The sequence below is a fragment of the Microplitis mediator genome, chromosome 1 (assembly GCF_029852145.1).
Source record: "Microplitis mediator isolate UGA2020A chromosome 1, iyMicMedi2.1, whole genome shotgun sequence".
NCBI classification, from domain to species: Eukaryota; Metazoa; Arthropoda; class Insecta; order Hymenoptera; family Braconidae; genus Microplitis; species Microplitis mediator.
Genome location: NC_079969.1, coordinates 11,096,073 through 11,116,399, shown reverse-complemented (window position 1 = coordinate 11,116,399; position 20,327 = coordinate 11,096,073). Strand labels below are relative to the sequence as shown.

Below are 20,327 nucleotides of genomic sequence, written 5' to 3'. Positions count from 1 at the left end.
AAAATTAATGTTTAATATTTTTTAACTTGTAGGAGGGTTTGCAAGGGCGTTTAGAATTGAAATTTCTCCGTTGCTGAACCAAAAGACCCATAAATTGAAAATTTTAAACAAATTTTTGCTTTGAGAAGAGAAAACAAATAGCCTACACTTTTTTGAGAAAGTTGCCTTTTATAGAGGTTTGTAGGCGCGTAAAAAATAAAAGCTCCCACGTCTTTGATGTTAAAGATCTACAGACTTAAAACTCTAAATATTTATTATCTACACTACGAAAAAATAAATGGCGTATTTTTTTTTTTATAAAGCCGACTGTTATGGGGCTAGTCGGAGGATTAAAATTTGACTCTATCCTACGTCATTACCTCTTACAACTTTTTTTTACATAGAAAAGTGCGGAAGAATAAGAATATTTACGGATGTTCGAACTGTTAATGCTAGGATTTTGATATCAATAACGAAAACAAAATATATAGTCATTTAACATTACAAAATGCCCAGCCAAGCGGGTGAGTAACAGCTAGTCAGAGATAAAACAAACCTGTAAAAATTAGAAAGCTTGTTTGATTCTGGAAGCAGTCAAATGGTATACTTGACTTTGAACCTTAAATGTTGGCATAAAATTTCCTTCGGAGATAATACTTACACCCAAAGATGTCATTTAGAAAGAATTGTTATAATTTCTAATTAATTTCAAGAAATTTTTTGATTGAGGATGTGTGCTACTGAGTAATGATTTAAGAGGTTTAGGGGGATCAGGTATAGAATCTAAATTAACCTTTTCTGGTGAACAACATAATCCTTTTGACTTACCCGTTAACTTTAAAGCATTATAATCAAAATAAACAACAGACATATTACCTATTAAATTTATCTTGCCAGCGAATCATAAGTCTCTGAGCATGTCTGCTCCGATCAATAGAACGGTGTTCATGTTCTTGCTCAGTCTCTAACTACCTATTTAAAGTATGCCGTTGTTAATCAGCAAGCTATCTTTCCTGATGTTGTGTATATCGGATTCGTTGCGATGAATTTTCTCGATCCTTTCTTGTTCGTGACGTACATTTATTTCATTTCAATTACATAATACATAGTATCTTTCCCGGGTTGACTTTCTACGATTTTCTCTCACTATTTCAGATTCAAATTCTCGAATAGTACTATGGAGTTTACGATCAAAAGCTATTCGTTTATGCTGGCGATTATCAGATTCGATAGAACATGCAAGAATATATGTTGTTCACGATCATCTGATAACCGTTGTAAACGTTTTTCATTAGATTTATATCTGGAAATCTTATCATGTCCGAACAATAATTGTAATTATAGTTAAATCGCAAGGATAATTTATTAAAATGTTTAAAATTATATAGCTGTTTTAATGGTATAGTATCGTTCATTATATGTTTTTAGTTGCTAATGAAGTTACAATAAAAGTGACGAAACGTCCAGCATTTATTAATATAAATTCTAATGTTTGTCTTTCCTGCCTGCGATTTAACTATAATTAATTTTTCTATTAGTTTCAGTTAAACGTGCTTGAACATGGCGCTTACGATCACCAGCTAATCGTTGAGCACGTCCCTATCCAAAAATTCCCATAGAATCCACTCAAATACGACAAAAACAGCATAGAATCCCATAGACTGTATTGGTTTCTATGCTGTTTTTGTCGCATTTGAGTGGATTCTATGGGAATTTTTTGATAGGGGTTGCTCACCAGTTTCATTCACTCGCGAAGCAGCAGAATATTTTCTAACATTTTTTTATCTCTTCTCTTTATCGAGTGTACTTTCTGACAAACGTCCTAAACTTTTTATTTCGGATTATTTCGTAATTTTAGTAAGATTAAATATTAAGGGGCTTAAGCCCCTTTGTTGAGGATTAATTAATCCTCAATTAATATAATTACAAACAATCCATTTACAATTATTTAAATTATAAAAAAATATACTTATCCTTAATTGTAGTCTAGAATAACTAAAATTTCAATGTAAATGATAAACAACTATAAAACTCACTCTTTAATAAATTCTATACATACATAATAAAACAGATTAAAATAAATTAAGATGCACAAAACATAGATTATTAAAAATTAGAATGTCATTCACTATTTATTATTAATATACGATTAGAGTATGACTGACGTTACAACTTAATCACCTGACATTTAAATAAATTTAATTGTTTATGAATTTTATGAAAATATGAGAACCAAATAAAACAAACGATAATCGCGTAAAAAATTGAAATGCTATAAAACAAAAAACGATCATTCCACAAAATGTATACGAATAAAACAAATGACCGTCGTAAAAAAGTTGCAGACTGTCAAATGTATTTTTCATATTATCGTTCAAAATATAGACCAAAATCTCAAAATGAAATCCACATGTGAAAAATAGCATCAGGAACACTCATATTGTAGACCAATAAATCCGAGTTTGATCGAAGGGTTTCTTAGACTACATTTATATTTACTAAGAAAAATTCTTAAAGGGATAAATTTAATCATTTAGAGTTGGTTTCCGAAAAAAGAACTGATGATTGCGGATTCGTAAGAATGTGAGGAACATTCGTGCCAATATTCAAAACTGGAGGTCTTTGATATATAAACAGTTAACAATCTGAATTCTATTCAACGTGGCGGTCGATAACAAAAATTATTCACGCCTTTTAATATTAATTTTTTTCTATGGTTACGATACGATTTATCGACATGTATATAGCCTATTTTACGCATAGTCGCATGATATTTTGATTTCTGCTAGTTTCATTAAAATCGGTCCAGCCGTTCTTGAGTTATTAAAAGACATACAGAAAGACACACAGACAAAAATTGTGCAAATGATAAAATTGGGATAAGGGGGTCATTAAATGAATATTTAACACAAAATTTGGTAAATTAATCAAATGTGCAAACATAGTCTACAGATTTATATAGTAGTATAGATTAAATTAACTGTACTTGTCTCTACTAATATTTTTTTAAATCCAACAAATTCTTTGACTTATTGCTAAAAGTTTAAATAAAGACATCAGAAATGATGAAAGTGTAACCGAGGGCATTTTTTCCTACTTTTCAAGTCTTCGTAAATATTTTAAATATCAAAATCTTAAGAAGCTCGAAAACAGCGGGAAGTTTCGGGGCTGGCCCGCAGGGTCAACCGGTTTCTAGATTTTTTTTTTTATTGGTTCTCATTCTATTTTTATTCTATATTTTATTATTCCTTTATTATATGATTTAAATTATTTGTTAAATTAAATTTAAGTTACAATCAACAATAAAGAAAATAGTAATTACAAAATTTTTTAAACTCTTTCATACCCGGTGATTTATTAATAGTGATTCACATTGATGTTCATAAGCTATATTCTTGTAATATCCTATATTTAGAAATATTCACCCCAGCATTTGAGGGTAGGATAAGGATACCAGCGAAGTGCTCAAGGCTTAATCACAGTTCAAGACTCGACAATTTTACAAAAATTAATAAATATATAATTATTATAATCAATATTAAATGGAAAAATACCCATTCAATGAATAATAGATTAATTCAATTTTTATAATAAATTATTGAATAATTTCCTATGAGTTCATGATGTCAAAAAATAACTTGTAATATATTTATAACTTTGTATTCGTTTTGCCCATGTGTTATAAGTAATAAACTTTTTTTTTTTTTTTTTTTTTATTATTTCTTGTATCATTATTTTTTAATACGTTGTTATATCTCATCATGATGACGTTGACAATTGTAAAGTCGTATCAACCGCATCTGCACTTGTGTGTCATCATTCAATAATGCAAACATAAAAAAATAAATTTTTAAAAAGAGATTTTTCTTTACTTAATAAAGTATACAGACATATATTAAAAATATATATTGAGTATTTATTTAATGTATTGAAAAGTCTGTGAACTCAATAATCAAATTTCAATATGTATTAATAAATTTTTAATTATTAATATATACAATAATTTTCACAGAATTTGAATGACACAAAGCCAAAAATCATATCATCAACTCAAGCTCTGGACAATAATCATACTACAATTGATATGAAGGAAGAAATGACGTATACAAGTAGCAATGAGGATTTAAAAAAAAATCACAACGATTATATTTTCAAGCGCATACCAGCAGGAGCAGAGGGAACTGTTGTCTTAGTTGGTGCTGTTGATTTTTTGGATCAACCTACTATTGCTTTTGTACGACTAGCAGAAGGTGTATTTATGCCATCAATTACAGAAGTAACAATTCCTGTACGTTTTATGTTTACACTACTTGGACCTCGTAATACAGATTTAGACTATCATGAAATTGGAAGATCAATATCAACACTTATGGCCAATAAATCATTTCATAAAGTTGCATATAAAGCAAAAGAACGACGTGAACTTCTTTCTGCTATAAATGAATTTTTGGATGATTCGATTGTATTACCACCAGGTGATTGGGAACGTCAAGCATTACTACCATTTGATGAGCTTAAAGCTAAAAGTGAAGCAATTAGAAAACGAAAGGCTTCAGCGCTTGCAAAAGCCACACCAATAATTCAAAGTGACGCTGCCATAAAAAAAGCAATTCTTAGTGGAGAAGATGGTAAACGTCCACCTGATGATGATCCTCTTCGTCGAACACGCCGTCCTTTCGGAGGTATTATAAATGATATAAAACGACGTTATCCATATTATTTATCAGATTTTACGGATGGATTAAATAGCTCATGTATAGCAGCAGCAATTTTTATGTATTTTGCTGCACTCTGTGCAGCAATTACATTTGGAGGTCTTATGAGCGATAAAACTCATAATGTTATTGGAATTTCTGAGACTCTTGTTTCTTGCTCATGGACAGGTGTTATAATGGCACTTTTTGCAACCCAGCCTTTAGTAATAATAGGTACGACTGGACCTTTATTACTATTTGACGAGAGTCTTTATAATTTTTGTCTTGCATATGAACTTGAATTTCTTACGATGCGACTATACATTGGCGTATGGTTAGGTATACTGGCTTTGGCTATTGCCTGTATCGAAGGGTCTGTTTTGGTTAGACTCTTTACTCGTTTTACTGAAGAAATTTTTACTGGGCTTATTTCATTACTTTATATCGTCGAAACATTTATCAAGCTTTATAATTATTTCAAAAAAAATCCCTTACTACCAAAGTACTGCTTTGATCCAAATGACAATGGTACATATTATACATCTAATTTAACAGACATAAAAGAGTATATAGGACTAACTAATTTAACAGAAATAAGTATTCCTGAAACAACTTTTTCATTTTTACCAAGTTATAATGAAGCCGGTTTATTGATAAATCAACCAAATACGGCTCTTATGTGTACTATACTATGTTTAGGTACATTTTTAGGTGCGTATTATCTTCGAATATTCCGTAATAGTCACTATTTAGGCCGTAGTGCAAGAAGAGCTTTCGGAGACTTTGGAGTTCCTATCAGTATAATTATATTTGTCTTAATTGATTATCTCGCTGAAGTAAAAACTGAAAAACTTCTTGTGCCAGAAGGTCTAAGTCCTACAGTACCAGGAAGAAATTGGATTGTATCTCCAGCTGGTATAAATAAAACAATTCCTGTATGGATGGCATTTGCTTGCGCTGTTCCAGCTTTCCTTGCCTATATTCTTATTTTCATGGAAACACAAATATCAGAATTAATAATTGATAAAAAAGAACGTAAATTACGAAAAGGAAATGGATATCATATGGATATTGTTGTAGTGTGTTTAATGAATGTAGGATGTGGATTAATGGGTGCACCTTGGTGTTCAGCTGCATCAGTACGTTCTTTGACTCATGTCTCGGCAGTGACGGTCATGTCGCGCACTCACGCACCAGGAGACAAACCTTATATCGTTGAGGTCAAGGAGCAAAGAGTTAGTGCGCTTCTTGTCGCTCTTCTGGTGGGAACTAGTGTTTTTATGGCTCCCCTGTTGCGCCGAGTACCCATGGCCGTCCTCCTTGGAGTTTTTCTTTACATGGGTATATCATCAACTAATGGAGTTCAATTATTTGATCGTTTTAAATTATTCTTTATGCCTGTTAAACATCACGGCAGTGCTAATTATGTAAGACGAGTTCAAACATACAAAATGCATCTATTTACGTTGGTTCAAATATTATGTTTAACTGTATTATGGATTGTAAAAAGTACTCCCGCAGCCCTTGCACTTCCTTTTTTTCTTATTCTTATGATACCTCTACGCTCACAAATGACCCGATTTTTTACGGCTGCTGAACTACGGGCACTTGACAGTAAAGGCCCTGATAATGAGACTGTTGAAGATGAACTTGATTTTTACGAAGAAGCGCCACTTCCTGGTTAGATCGTGCCTTATCTACTTATATCCTTTTTTTTTTCTCTAAAGGGATAAAGTATCCCTCTATATATTGCCTATTATTTATTCTTAGTTTATCTCAAGTAATTACATAATTTTTTTTCATCTTATGAATCAGTAGATAAATATCTTATTGCTCAGGTTAGATTCACTGTAAAAAAGTTAGATTTATTTTTCTCAATTGCATTTTCAATCTGTTTGGTTATTATTTATATATATTTTATATAAATTAAAATTTATTTTTTTGATTTCATTTTCTATCATAATGAATAAATTACCGTCAATTATTAAAAAAAAAATTAACATTTTAATCACATGATAATTATTTTAAAATAATCGATAATTGAATAATTCCATGATATCATGAAATTTTAAGAAATAAATGTAAATATTAATTATAATTATACTTGAAATTTAATAATAATTTCCAGTGACTTCTTACTCTAGGTATATATTTATTAGAGTGGTCCAAAAAAAAAAGGTTTTTTTGCTATCATCTCAAAAGTTTCCCTAAGGTATCAAAAAAATTCTCGCGAAAGGCCAGCGTGATATTTCAATTCTATGAGGCGCGCTATCATTTCTTGTTTTTCCATATAAATAGCATTTAAAAAATTGTTTTTTTCGTTCTCTTCAGTTAAAACTACGAAAAATTTTTTTTTCTATTTTGATGGACAACTTCTTATAAGAAATTTAATTCTCTCCAAGAAAGCTCTGAAATAATTTTATCGTAATCTTAACGGGTAAAAAGTTATCGGGCTTTGAATACCCGCAACTAAGTAAATTCTGAGGAGGATAGTTATAAAGCAACGGTTTGCAGTAATTGACGTTACTTATGGATAATTTATTAAATTTCTATGAATCTGAAATAATTTTTAGCTTTCTGGAGTAATTTTTTAGTGACTGCAAGATTTATTTATAAAGTTATTGAATTATTTATTAAACTATTTATTAGGGTGATCCAAAAAATAACAAATTTTTTTTTTTTCTCGGAAACAGGTTCAAAAGTTTCATTTAGATAAAAAAGGACGCCTGCAAAAATTAGAGCTCTTAATATTAACATTAAGAGGTTTCTCATCGCACTTTTCTATTTTCCATAAGAATAACATGGAAAAAATATTTTTTACGTGTTCTGATTTTTATAAGTAGCTAACGATACGTCATAGAAATAATTGGCAGGCATATTTTTGTAGGTAATTGAATGCTCTACAAAAAAAGTTTCTTATCGTTTTTTGATAAATCTATTTGTTCAAAAGTTATTTAAGGTTGAAGTCGAACTCATATTAAATTTTGAGATATTTTTACTTTACCGGCAAAACTATCAGACCTATTACAAAATATCAAAGAACTTTTTTTGTAGACAATTTTATTTCCTAGAAGTTATTTCCAATAAAGTTTTTTCGAATTTCGCACTGTTTTCTGGTTATTTTTATTTTAATGTCATGCTCATAAAAAAACAGTCTTCTGATCGATTTTAAGAGCTTGGCATTAAAATAAAAATAACTTGAAAACAGTGCGGAATTCGAAAAAACTTTATTGAAAATAACTTTTAGGGAAGAAAATTGTCTACAAAAAAGGTCCTTTGATATTTTGTAATAGGTCTGATAGTTTCGCCGGTAAAGTAAAAAGATCTCAAAATTGAATATGAATTCGACTTCAACCTCAAATAACTTCTGAACAAATAGATTTATCAAAAAATACTAAGAAACTTTTTTTGTAGAGCATTCGTTTACCTGCAAAAATATGCCTGCCAATTATTCCTATGACGCGTCGTTAGCGACTTATAAAAATCAGAACACGTAAAAAATATTTTTCTCACCTCCGGGCGGAAAGCGTCAACTTTCGTCCCGCTGTGCAAAACGAAGTTGCCGCTTTCCGCCTCCGTCGAGGAGAAAAATAGTATACACTCCTCGGGAAGTAAATAAGAAAGCCTCAGATCACATGTTTGTTGACCTCGGCTTCGCCTCGGCCAACAATTACATGTGATCTGAGACATTTCTTACTTTACTTCCCTAGGTGTGTAAAATACTATTTCCATGTTATTCTTATGGGAAATAGAAAAGTGCGATAAGGAACCTCTTAATGTTAATATTAAGAGCTCTAATTTTCACAGGCATCTTTTTTTATGTAAATGAAACTTTTGAACCTGTTTCCGAGAAAAAAAAAAAATTTGTTATTTTTTGGATCATCCTGCTATTTATACTATAATAGACACATTTTTTTTTTAATATAACAACGGTGAATAATTTTTAAGAGCAAGCTAGTATTTACATATGCATATCTAATTTTTTTTTGCACATTGAAAAAAAATATAAATTACATGATAAAACCATCGTAATACAAAGTAAGTTCTAAAGTCATATCTGATCAAATTTTCTTTTGTTGCGGGTATTCAAAACCCGATAATTTTTACCTGCGAGGATTTCGATAAAACTGTTTCAGAGCTTTTTTTGTAGAGAATTAAATTTTCTATACGAAGATGTGCATCAAAATTAAAAAAAATTTTTTCGTAGATTTAACTGAAGAAAACGAAAAAAAAAATTTTTTTAAATGCTATTTATATGAAAAAACAAGAAAAGACAGCGCGTCTCGTAGAATTGAAATATCACGCTGGCCTTTCGCGAGAATTTTATTTATACCTTAGAAAAACTTTTGAGATGATAGCAATTGGAAAAAAAAAAAAATGTTTTTTATGGACCACTAATATTTATACTGTATTGATTGAAAAAAATCAAAATTAATAATACTCATGGTGCTTATTTTATCCTTGAACTTTTTTTCATCGTGGAAAGGAAAAAAAATTGGTTCATTTTATTACTAAATAGTAAAATTATTTTATATTTTCTTTAAATGTTTATTTTCTGTACTAATTATAATAGCTATTTAGGAGTGTGCTACCTCAGCATTATCACCAAATTTTAGTGTGATTGAAAAAAGTACATCGTCAATGTTAAAACGAATCAATTGATTCAATAAATTTAAAGAAAACCCGTACTTAGGTGCTTTTGTATTTAGAATAAAATTAATAATTTTAAATAGCTTTCATAATAAAGTTTACATACTTATGAGCTCAAGAAATAATTCAGTGCATGTAAACTTGCTTGAAAAAAGCCTATTTATGAAATTTTTTTTTTTTTGCTTTTGTTTTTTTAATTCTAAAGAAATTTTAAGCGTCAATAATATTTCTAAATGAGAAATATAAATAAACAGAGATTTTGAGATGGGTCAATGAGTGATTATAGTATACATAAAAGAAATATGATAGATTAAAAGTACCTGAATGAGATCAATATCATGATGTTGCGGGTCCAAGCAAGAAAAAAAATTTTAAAAAATATAAAATATTCTATTTTAAATTATGTAATATAAATATAAATTAAATTAATGAACAAATAGAGAATATATATTTTTATTCTTCGTTCGAGTGGTTTATTAATCAACAATAAATTTTATAAATTGTTGATTAATAAGATATTTTTATAATGCAATGGATTTATCGGTATCGGTTTACACGTGTTATTTTAATGTTTGTCTTTTATTAATTCAATGCGAGTAAGACTGTAGAGCCTTATGGCTTATTATAATTATTCATAACATCTATTAATTTTTTTTTTTAATTATGAATTATTACTATTATTTTCAAAAATTCTTACAATTATTCAGTAATTGTAATTCATATTTTATGACTCTACAGCTCTGTGTATTTTAAAATCTTTAAGTAAATAAACATGGACAAGAGAGGGTACTAATTAAATGTTGATGCTTAACCACAGCCGCAAGACTAAAGTTTTACACGTATTGAATTTCTTAACGTACTTAAAATATGAAAAAAAAAATATTAGCCTATAAAGAATGTTGAAAATAAATTTATCAAATTACATCTATACAATTGAAATGATACAGAATTGTATTGTTTGAAAAAAAAAAAAAATTTTAAATACCTATAACATTGTAACTCGTTAATATTAATGATAGATTTAAAATATTCTATAAGATAAATGTTACTTTGAATTGTTAAATTAACGTTTTAAAATATTATTGTAAATAAATAAATAATCAGTATTACAGTAATACCTAGAAGAACTATGCCTTAAAATAGAAGAAAAAATAAATATTTTAATGTCCTATAAAATGTATGCTGTCATTTGTTGATTGTGATTATATACCTACTACCTAATACTATTTATACATTTATATCTTAAATAATGGCGTGAGTTCCTCAATTGTCAAATGTAAGCAGATAAGGACTGTTTCATTTAAAATATTTAGTATTATATATTATAATAAATAGAGCGTATTGTTTTAAAACCAAAATGGCATCACCACGTCTTGCGATTTCAACTTTAAGTCATCGTAATTTATCACCACATCTTGTAAGAAATTTATTCAGTCCCAGGTAAATATATAATTAAATTGAACATATATATTCATAACATAAAAATATTATAATTAATCATATAAATTTTTCAAGTCCAAGAAAATTAGAAAAAACTTCTCCAAGTCTGAGTAAAAATAATCATGAAAAAATATATAAAAAAAATAGAATTTTACCTTTTAGTATAGACACACCAAATCGCAAAAAAATAATAAATGATAATTTACCGAATGAAAAAAAAGTTTTACTTGGTTGCGGTGGTTTTGGAATAGTTTATAAAGCGTTATATAAAGGTATAAAATATTAATTATTATTTATAATAATTAATAAATAATTTGATATATTTTTGTAAGGTAATCAAGTAGCTGTTAAAATAGTAAAGCGAAAAAATATCCACGATGCTCAAGTAGAAGCAGAAAAACTCGCATCTTTTTTACAACATCCTAATATTATTAAAATTATTAGCATAGAACAAGGTTCTATTTGGTCATTAATTACTATGGAACTTTGTGACATGTCATTACAAGATAAATTAGATAATGTTATATTAACTAGAATTGAAAGAATTGAAATGTGGAAAGCAATAGCTTCTGCTTTGGAATTTTGCCACAATGCAGGTATTGTTCATGCTGATGTTAAACCAAAAAATATTTTAATAACATCTGATGGTCATCCTAAACTTTCAGACTTTGGAAGTTCTATTATTATAGGTAAATCAATAAAACCTATTAGTTTTCGCGTAAGTCATTACAATAATTATATAATTGACGACTAAAAATCTTAAAATAAATCAATTTATTTATTTATTTTTAATTAGGGAACACCAGGATATGTAGCGCCAGAAGTTATAAAAGGTTGTACTCCGATGGTTGAATCAGATATTTATTCTTTGGGAATAATAGCATGGCAAATGTTATCAAGAAAACTTCCTTTTCTGAATGATCATTCTCATACTATACTATATCTTACTGGGAAAGGAGTAAGGCCTGCCGATAATGATATTGATGATGAATGTCATGGTCATTATAAAAATCTATATCAGCAAATGTGGTCCGATAATGCTATTGCGAGGCCGAATCTTGAAAATATTATTTTTCAATTGAGTTACTTGTTAAAAAAAAAATTAAGATTTACAAATAATTTATTGAAAAAAACTTAGTTTATTGTTTAAAATAATTATTTAAGTCTTACATAAATTTATAGTAAACAGAAATGTTTTTGTTTATGTTTCTGGCATTTCTCCTCCAGGGACTAACTGTAAAAAAAAAAAAATAATAAATTAGTTATGTAAAAATAATTACTTAATACCTATAGAGTTATGGAAAAAAAAATGAAATATAGTACCATTGTAATATTGCTTCCATTGAGGAGAATTTGATCAAGTTTTGTTACTCTACGACCTTCTGGGGTTGCTTCACTTTCTGTAACATCTTCTAGAAGCATGTTGACAAAATCATCAAAGCCTTGTAAAGTGCCGACAATTTCTTTATCATTTTTCATGATTATATGAATTCTTGAACCGATACATTTATCAACCAATTCTGAAAAAAAAGTATTTTTTTTTTATAATATATAATTTACTAATTTACAAGCAATCGATTTATAGTATAGTAGAGGTTAAAAAATAAATATAACAAATTCTAACCTAATGGCAATAAAGTTGATGGATTTGTAGTCACTGAGCTCGTCATATTTATCAAATTAATTAAAAATTTTGTAAATAATTTTACAATAAAATGTTGTAATTAACTTATAGCGGGATCACAATTTTTTCTAAAGGTAAATATTTTAATAACATTAAGTGGATACAAAATATTTCATGTAAATACTTAAGGCGATTCCGTGAAATTAGAGTTAAAAAAACTACTGAAATGCCCATTGGCTATTTCAAATAGAAAGTCAAGTATTGTAGTCCCAGTAAGAAAATAGACCTCGGAAATTGCCTCCACTACCGAACGTTTATTAACTGCGCATGCGCACAGAAAAATGAGAGAACATTTAGCACATAAAAATCCAGAGTGGGAGTAAAAACCGAGGACATCCGAAGTCCAATCTCATGTTGGGGGATGACAATATTATCGTAGATCGCCTTTTTTAAAACAAATTTCTCTACGGTATGAATGTGAATGTAGCAGATATGTGATAATTTATAAATTTTTAATAAATAAATTAAAATAATAAAATTAAAAAAAATGCGTGTACTGATTCTTCAATTATCTGAATACGTATTTTCTAATTTTTATTTTACTTACATTTTTTTTTATTTATTTAAAAATTTCCAATTGTCTGCTACATTCACACTCATTCTACGATACTGAAGTTAGCCAACGTCTAATATTTATGAGAGTGAATCCCAAGTGGCCAGCTCAGCTTTTTGTTGGCTTTTAGTTATCTATTCCAAGTCAACTTTTTGCTATTTCTAAATGTTATCAAAATGGTAACAAAAAGTACTTTTGAAAAAGATAACTTTTAAAAGTTGTCTTAAAGTTAACATAAAAATGTTAACAAAATATAATATGAAAATGTTAGCAAAATGTTACCATAAAATGTAGTTATAAATGGTGACTTTTTAGAGATAAATAAAAGTTACCAATTTAATGTTGATAATTTATCATCGCTAAAATGTTACATATATGTTGACTTTTTAGTATTATTCAAAAGATAGCATTTTATTGTTAACATTTTACTAACAATTTTGGGTTAACATTTTGCTAATATTATAGTATTTCATTTTGTTATCAATTTGTTGACATTTAGATGTTTTCAACCACAAAAAAGGCGGTAAACGCTGTACAAGCCGCCATTTCGGATATATATATATATATATAAACGCTCGAGTGTGATGTGAACAACATAACCTAATATTATTTTGTCTTTTAATTACTGTGAAATAATTTATAATATAATTTATAGCTATTGATTAACAATACTCAACGGTTCATAAAAGGTAAAATTTTATATATAAGTATGGAAAATTTTCGACAGCGGATACGAAAACCGCTTGATTTGCTTGGACCACGACAACTAAAACGACGTACGCAACAAATACTTGCACTGGAATATTTGTTATCTAACTTAAATAATAATAATAATAATAACACTAACATTAATATTTACAACAATAACAATAACGACAACGACCATGACGACGATAACAGTAGCCGCGATTCAGACGTTTCAGATGATCCTAGCCGTTTTTCAGGAGCTGTCGATCAAGCTAATGATGAGCCTTTGCCATTGATTGATGGGCTTAACTTTTTTGATCAACCAGTAACCCGATCAGAGTATTAGTTACTTAATTTCCATGTGAACAATCAAGTTGCTAGTGGTGATAATGATTCGATTCTTACTGAGTTCATAAAAGAGTGGCATGTTAAACATAAAATCACACGTGAAGCGACTGACGAACTTTTACGCAAACTTCAATCATAGTCTCAAGAACAATGTTTCTATGCAAAATGAATTTGTAAGTACTAATTAGCTGTTGATATTTCATAATTTTTGAATAACTATCATAAAAATATTACAGAAAGACATGATACGGAAAGCTGGTGGTCGCAATGTACAAAAAGCCACTCGTTTTGCATTGGAATCATTCATTTCTGATGAGTTGGCAAAACAAGTGACATGGTCCGGATTACACAGTGAGATTAAAATCTCAGCATGTTTCTTCGTAGAAATTATTAGTGGTAATAGAGCGATAAATAATATTGTAAGATTAACTATCCTGCTTAAAAAATCCGATAGATTCTCATAGCTGTAAGTATAAGGCCCTATACTTAACTATAGCACTTCTCATAGAACAAATTTATTCTTATAAAATCTCTCTAGGAATTCATGAGAATCTATTGGATTCTATGAGATTTTTTAAGCAAGGTATCTACTCTTCAAGTTCTAGCAATAACTTGCTTTTTGAAGCCTTTGATTGATCTTTCTACTGTCAAAGTAAAATAATTTACAACCAAACAAGCTATAAATAAATGCTGTATTTAAATTATTATGTTCATTAATTTTTCTTCGTTTTTTTTCTTTTTTAGAAATTTTATTAAGCACTTTGAACGTTACAAAACCTGATGTTGAACATCAAATGAAAGCCTGGTTTCAACGCGGTAGTGACCGAGCCAATAAGAATACCGATCCTACAAATGGTTCTGTCAAAAAGCAAAAAGTTGCCAAATAATTTGTAGTTACGATCTTTATATTTACAAGTTGTTTTCAAAAAACTTTTTTTTAATAGTATAAAGAGTTTTCTGTTCTCTAAGCCTAAATTAATGATCTCAAAACATAAAAGTAAGCTTATCAGATAAAAATAAAACTATAAGTTAGTGTCACCAGTGCGCTAGTCACAACAACTAGTCTTGATATTAAGCTCACAATTATTATTACTATTATTGTTATTAATATAAAACCTATGAATGTTGTAAAGAAATTGTTAATAAATTTAAGCATTCCAATTATAAAAAATTGTATATTTGTCACAATAAACTGCGAGTGATTACAATTTACAAATAAATATAAACACAATTCTAAAAATATTCTATCATGAAATGAAATATTTATTTTTTCTTGTTTAATATATGTATATAAACAAGAAAAAATAAATATTTCATTTCATGATAGAATATTTTTAGAATTTATGTTTGTTTATTTGTAAATTTTCAAATTTCCCGCGGTTTATACTACCCCTAACCTCTAATGATCCTTAAAATTGTTAACATTAAATCAACTAAAATAAGACTGATTTGTTAAATTAAAGTCAACTTTTTTCCATCAACTTGTTACCAATAAAAAGTTAACAATTTGTTATGTTTTTGGTAACCAAAAACACATTGTGATTTGTTAACAAAAAGTTGAAAAATGTCAACATTAAGTTATGAAAATGTCAATAAATAGTTAACAATTTGTTACCAAAAAGTTATCTTTTTGAGACAGAAAAAAGTTAACATTTTGCTGGACATTAGTAGTGATATTTGTTGATAAAAATTTGCCTTTTTACATCTCAATATAAATGTTAACATTTTTTTTGTTAACTTTTTCGATACGAAAAAGTTAACATTTGGCCACTTGGGATGTAGCAGACATCAGACAAATTTAAAATTAGAAATAAATAAAGTAAATAATTAAGAAAAAAAATATTTGTAAAAAAATGCCCTTATTAATGTCAAAATTTTTTAAATGCGCATTTTTAAAAAATTTTATTTTATCAATAATTTTAAATTTGTCTGAGGTCTGCTACATTCACACTCATTAATATTTATGGATTTTTTTAGAAACGATAAATTATAAAATAAAAATATTTCGAAAAATTGTACTTATAGCTTTTTAAATTTCCTACATGTGCATATTTTTTTTTTTTTTTAAGTAATTGATTTTACTGAAAAAAAAAGATGCTAAAACTGTTAATTGTCTACGATCCTGAAGTTAGCAGACAGTTATGAATTTTCGGATTTTTTTTTTCAACACATAAATTACAAAAAAAAAAAAAAACTAAAAATATACACATCTAGAAATTTAATAAACTATAGGTGCAAGTTTCCAAAATATTATTTTTTTATAGTTACTCGTTTTTAAAAAAATTCAAAAACTATCAGACGTCTGCTAACTTCAGTATCATTAATTGTCTACTAACTTCAGGATTATTTTTTTGTTTTTCTTTGTGAGTACATAAAAATACGCCATTATAAAATCTGTGTAAATAGTTTCGGCGCATATAAGTACTATTATAAAAACACACAAATAAACACAATGAAATTTTTACTCGTTTCACTATAGTCTGAAAAAAGGAAAACAAAAAAGCTTGAAGCTGGTTCTCTTCTCTCGCTGTACCAATTGTTCACAATAATAATAAGTAAGACGTTATCTGTTTTAATTTTAAAAAAATATAACAATTGATATTATTAAACACGATTAACAAAAAGAATATAGGAATCATGGTCCATAAAATTTTTTGACAGAAATTTTTGATTGCCAAATAAAAAATGCAAACAAAAACTAAGAAATATCAAATTAATAATTAATTTTACACAATGCTCATAGAAAATAATTTGTCTGAGTATGGATTTTTTAAATTTATTCAAAATATAAATTTGTTAAATTTTTCGTAAGCTACACAAAAAACTACAGTAATTTTATGATTTTAAATAAATTTAAAAAATCCATACTCAGGACTTTACGTGCATAATTTTAAATAATTTTATTTATAATTATATGTTATTTTTTTATAAAGTTTAAAAAATCTTCAGTCGTCTGCTATTTTCAGTGTCATTTTTAGAAACTATGCTGTATTTCGGTATATATAAAAAACGGTTTAAAAAATATTGTTATAATTATAAGTGTAATTTAAGTATCTTTAAATACAATAGAAAAATCTGTCAAATTCTTGCGAATAGTGTATAAATCACTTTATCAAAATTATTAGTGTTTAAAACAAGTACCTCGATTAAAGAAAATGATTTTACTCAATGACGAATGTATATCTATATAGTATTAAAGTTGAATTGTTTTGAATGATTTATTTCAATCGGGGACTTGAGACTTCACAACCAGTATAGTTCTGGACCTTTCTAAATCTTTTTTATTTTACAGTTATATGGAGTCAATTTGTCTATTATAAGCATTGCAGTTATTATACACTATTTTGTCGCATTCATTATGAATATTGTTTTTGTTGATTTTCAAACCACACAAATTTCCACTGAAAAAATGTCTCAATTGTTTTTTTATAATTAACTATAATACTACAATCTAAATACATGGATATACATATATTTATTTCAGTAATTTGATAAAAAGATGGACAAACTCACTCTAGATCTGAATAAAATTGACCATCTGATGGTTGAAGATCTTTTGAAAAAAGGAGTAGATATTAATTATTGTGGAGTATATAATAACTTATGTTATTCATTATTAATGGCTGCAGTTGAGGAAAATAATGATAAATTAGTTGAATTTATTTTAAGTAAAGGAGCTAATCCGAATAAATTAATTCAATGTCATTCTAAATTTGCTATGACTGCTCTTCATGCTGCTATTTTTACGGAAAACATAAAAATAAAAATCATCCATCATCTTCTTGATTATGGTGCAAACATAAATTTATCAGCTATTGATGGAGAAAAAGGACATGAAGAATATTCTTCACCTTTGCAGTATGCCGTACATACGGAAAATGAAGAAATAGTAAAATTGCTTTTGAGTAAGGGGGCAAACGTCAATTTTAAGACGAAAAATGATAATACAGCACTCCACATAGCTTGTATGTATGAAAATTCAAACATTGTACGTTATTTGTTGAAATATGGAGCTAATGTAAATGCTGTTTCTGATAATAAATTAACAAAAGGTCAAACGGCTTTATATGATGCTATTTCTTGGAATCAAGTAGAAGCAGTAAAGCTACTATTAAATAATGATGCAGATATTGATATTCAAGATGCAAATGGCAAATCTCCTTTGAAACTATTAAACGAAAATACTAATGATGAAATCTGTGTAATCATGAAACAACATGTAGTTAAATTAGTAATCGCTAATATTCATGTAAATGCAAATAATTTACAAGAGATAGTAAACGATAATTCTTTAAATAACTTCAGAAATATTTGTAAAAACGAAATAGAAAAAATGAAAAGAGAAAAAATTAGTGGAACTAATGTACCTTTTTATTACATTTTCATTAAAAATATTCATCAATTAGCACTGTATGCGAAAAATAAAAAAATTAGGTCCGAACTTTCCGATCCAATGAAACTCAGCTTTCTTTTTCCACAATATGCTTTTATATTAGTTAATCGTTTCAAAAAAGGATTACATAGAAAAAAATTATTAGAAAGAGTTGAAAATTTTATTTTAGATATTTTCATAGATAAACTTCCAATTACGTTCATCAGACAAATATTTGTTTATTTGAGTAATGACGATTTAGCAATACTTGGCACAGTCTAACTAAAATAAATTTTAATTTAAAGGAAATTTTTTACTATAATATCTATGTTCAAAAAAAGTAATTATATGTCATGTTTTTTATTTATAATGTCTTGTTTGAAAAAATTCAAAATCCGAAAAGTTTTTTTTTTTTTTTGCAATGAGTTTATAAGAAAATATTAAAATGAATGTTCACATGATTTAAAGCACATCATATCCCTTCTATACTTATGTCCTTGTATTTAATATTTTGTTAGATTACATAAAAAATTTTTACTTGAAGAATAAAGTGTTTATTTTAAATAATTTTTTTATAATAAAAAAAAATGATGTTATAATTTTCAGATGAGGGTAAAGAACCATTTTTGGACACTTTGCCATTTGTGGATATCTAATGATTATTTTGACTTCCGAAGTCAATGAAATACCTTCATTTTAAAATAAATGTAATATATGTATCTTTAAATACAATAAGAGAGTTCTGTGATGTACATATTATTTAATTATCACTGATTAAAAACTCTGATCAAATTCGATTAAAAGTTAATGATAATGTTGGTAATGATGAATACATTTGTATGCAACCAAATAATTTCGAAGTTCAATAAAAAAAAGTTCGAAGTTATACAAAAATTTTTTTATTGACGTTTCTATATTTACAGATCTTTTGTGTATAAATCTATTATATTATTGAAAAGTTTTTTTACAAATTAAAAAATGTAATAAAGTTTTTTATAGCTATTTTTATTTTTTGTAATGGTTTTTTTCTTCTACTGAAATTTTATTTTTTATTCTTATCAACTTATTTTTATTTTTTTTTTTGTTCATGGACATTATTATTTCGTAGTCTTTCAAATTTTTTAAATATCGACATTTCTATGGAGACTATTTTAGAAGACCGGACTTTAGCTAAAGAAAACGCGGTAAAAGTGGTCATCGTGTCTACTTTGTACTCTTGCCGGTGATGTCGCTATAAACATGGTTTGAACCATACAGATATCCATATAAGTATTATAATGCATTCAGATAATCATACTAATTCTCGAAGGAAGAATAGATTACTTTTTATATTTAATTCTCTGTTTTATTTAGATTTTTGATACTTACATCTCATTACTCTTCAAATAAATTTTTTTAAAAAGCTTTTAATTTTTCCTTGTACAGATGTAGTCATTATTGCCTGGTATACTAAACTAACACTGCAATGCTGTAAGTTTTGTTTATGTCAGGTACTCAACATAAAGATATCTTTTTGATCTCATAAAGACCTCTATAATGTTTATCATATAGATATTTCAAAGATATCTTATAAACTGATCTCCGAAAAAAATCAAGATCATTTTTTTCTAAGACTCTGAAAGACAACATTTAAATATCATAGAGAGGATCATACTGGACGGGTTCAGAGCCAGTTTTGGACACTCAATAAAAATTTATAGCTAAACATTTATTTACTATGCAGGTGTTGATTGAATGCACCCAATTTTATTTATTAAAAAAATTACCGCCTAATCAACAGGTAGTGGCACCTATAAGCGACTAGCGACATCACAGCAATCTCAAATAGTTCTAAAATCTACTCGGATGGTATTACTGAATATACCACGATAATTTTAATGGGGCTTATCTCTCTCTCACAGTCTTCTCTCTGGCAATCGT

The 20,327-nt window shown here is 27.7% G+C and overlaps 4 protein-coding genes across 18 annotated transcripts in view; 3 read left to right on the top strand and 1 right to left on the bottom strand.

Annotated features, from left to right (window-relative positions):
- The window catches only part of LOC130668109 (anion exchange protein 2), a 43,947-nt gene extending 33,702 nt beyond the window's left edge, over positions 1–10,245 (top strand). For all 6 annotated transcript variants that reach the window (XM_057470566.1, XM_057470323.1, XM_057470400.1 and 3 more), the window contains one exon: positions 3,992–10,245. In XM_057470566.1, coding sequence (XP_057326549.1) covers positions 3,992–6,358 — 2,367 coding nt within the window. In that variant the 3' untranslated portion in view covers positions 6,359–10,245. The remainder of the gene's footprint in view (positions 1–3,991) is intronic.
- Positions 9,786–12,528, bottom strand: LOC130668779 (U6 snRNA-associated Sm-like protein LSm5). Of its 3 annotated transcripts, none has more exons than XM_057471432.1 (4): positions 12,388–12,528; positions 12,087–12,283; positions 11,934–11,997; positions 9,786–11,849 (listed from the first exon to the last, which is right to left on the bottom strand). In XM_057471432.1, exons 1-3 carry the CDS (start codon positions 12,431–12,433, stop codon positions 11,965–11,967), a joined length of 276 nt encoding a protein of 91 aa, XP_057327415.1. In that variant the 5' UTR covers positions 12,434–12,528; the 3' UTR covers positions 9,786–11,849; positions 11,934–11,964. The 3 variants fall into 3 exon arrangements, with proteins under 3 accessions (XP_057327415.1, XP_057327256.1, XP_057327334.1); XM_057471273.1 differs by having other exon boundaries at positions 9,786–11,820; XM_057471351.1 differs by lacking the exon at positions 9,786–11,849 and having other exon boundaries at positions 11,883–11,997.
- On the top strand, positions 10,632–15,206 carry LOC130668431 (serine/threonine-protein kinase mos). 6 transcript variants are annotated; one of them, XM_057471144.1, is made up of 8 exons: positions 10,632–10,763; positions 10,839–11,035; positions 11,096–11,359; positions 11,429–11,481; positions 11,560–13,179; positions 13,500–14,208; positions 14,272–14,431; positions 14,780–15,206. In XM_057471144.1, the coding sequence occupies exons 1-5, from the start codon at positions 10,681–10,683 to the stop codon at positions 11,899–11,901; spliced, it is 939 nt and encodes a 312-aa protein (XP_057327127.1). In that variant the 5' UTR covers positions 10,632–10,680; the 3' UTR covers positions 11,902–13,179; positions 13,500–14,208; positions 14,272–14,431; positions 14,780–15,206. The 6 variants fall into 6 exon arrangements, with proteins under 6 accessions (XP_057327127.1, XP_057326821.1, XP_057326969.1 ...); XM_057470838.1 differs by having other exon boundaries at positions 11,096–11,481; positions 13,500–13,689; positions 13,945–14,208; XM_057470986.1 differs by having other exon boundaries at positions 11,096–11,481; positions 13,500–13,689; positions 13,934–14,208.
- Positions 15,207–16,383: 1,177 nt separating this feature from the next.
- LOC130673630 (putative ankyrin repeat protein RF_0381) lies at positions 16,384–19,312 on the top strand. Of its 3 annotated transcripts, XR_008990920.1 has the most exons (3): positions 16,385–16,590; positions 17,520–18,747; positions 19,014–19,312. XR_008990920.1 is itself a non-coding variant. In XM_057478742.1 (2 exons), the coding sequence occupies exon 2, from the start codon at positions 17,535–17,537 to the stop codon at positions 18,687–18,689; it is 1,155 nt and encodes a 384-aa protein (XP_057334725.1). In that variant the 5' UTR covers positions 16,384–16,590; positions 17,328–17,534; the 3' UTR covers positions 18,690–18,874. The 3 variants fall into 3 exon arrangements, 2 of the variants coding, with proteins under 2 accessions (XP_057334725.1, XP_057334711.1); XM_057478742.1 differs by lacking the exon at positions 19,014–19,312 and having other exon boundaries at positions 16,384–16,590; positions 17,328–18,874; XM_057478728.1 differs by lacking the exon at positions 19,014–19,312 and having other exon boundaries at positions 17,520–18,874.
- The last annotated feature ends 1,015 nt before the right edge of the window (positions 19,313–20,327 follow it).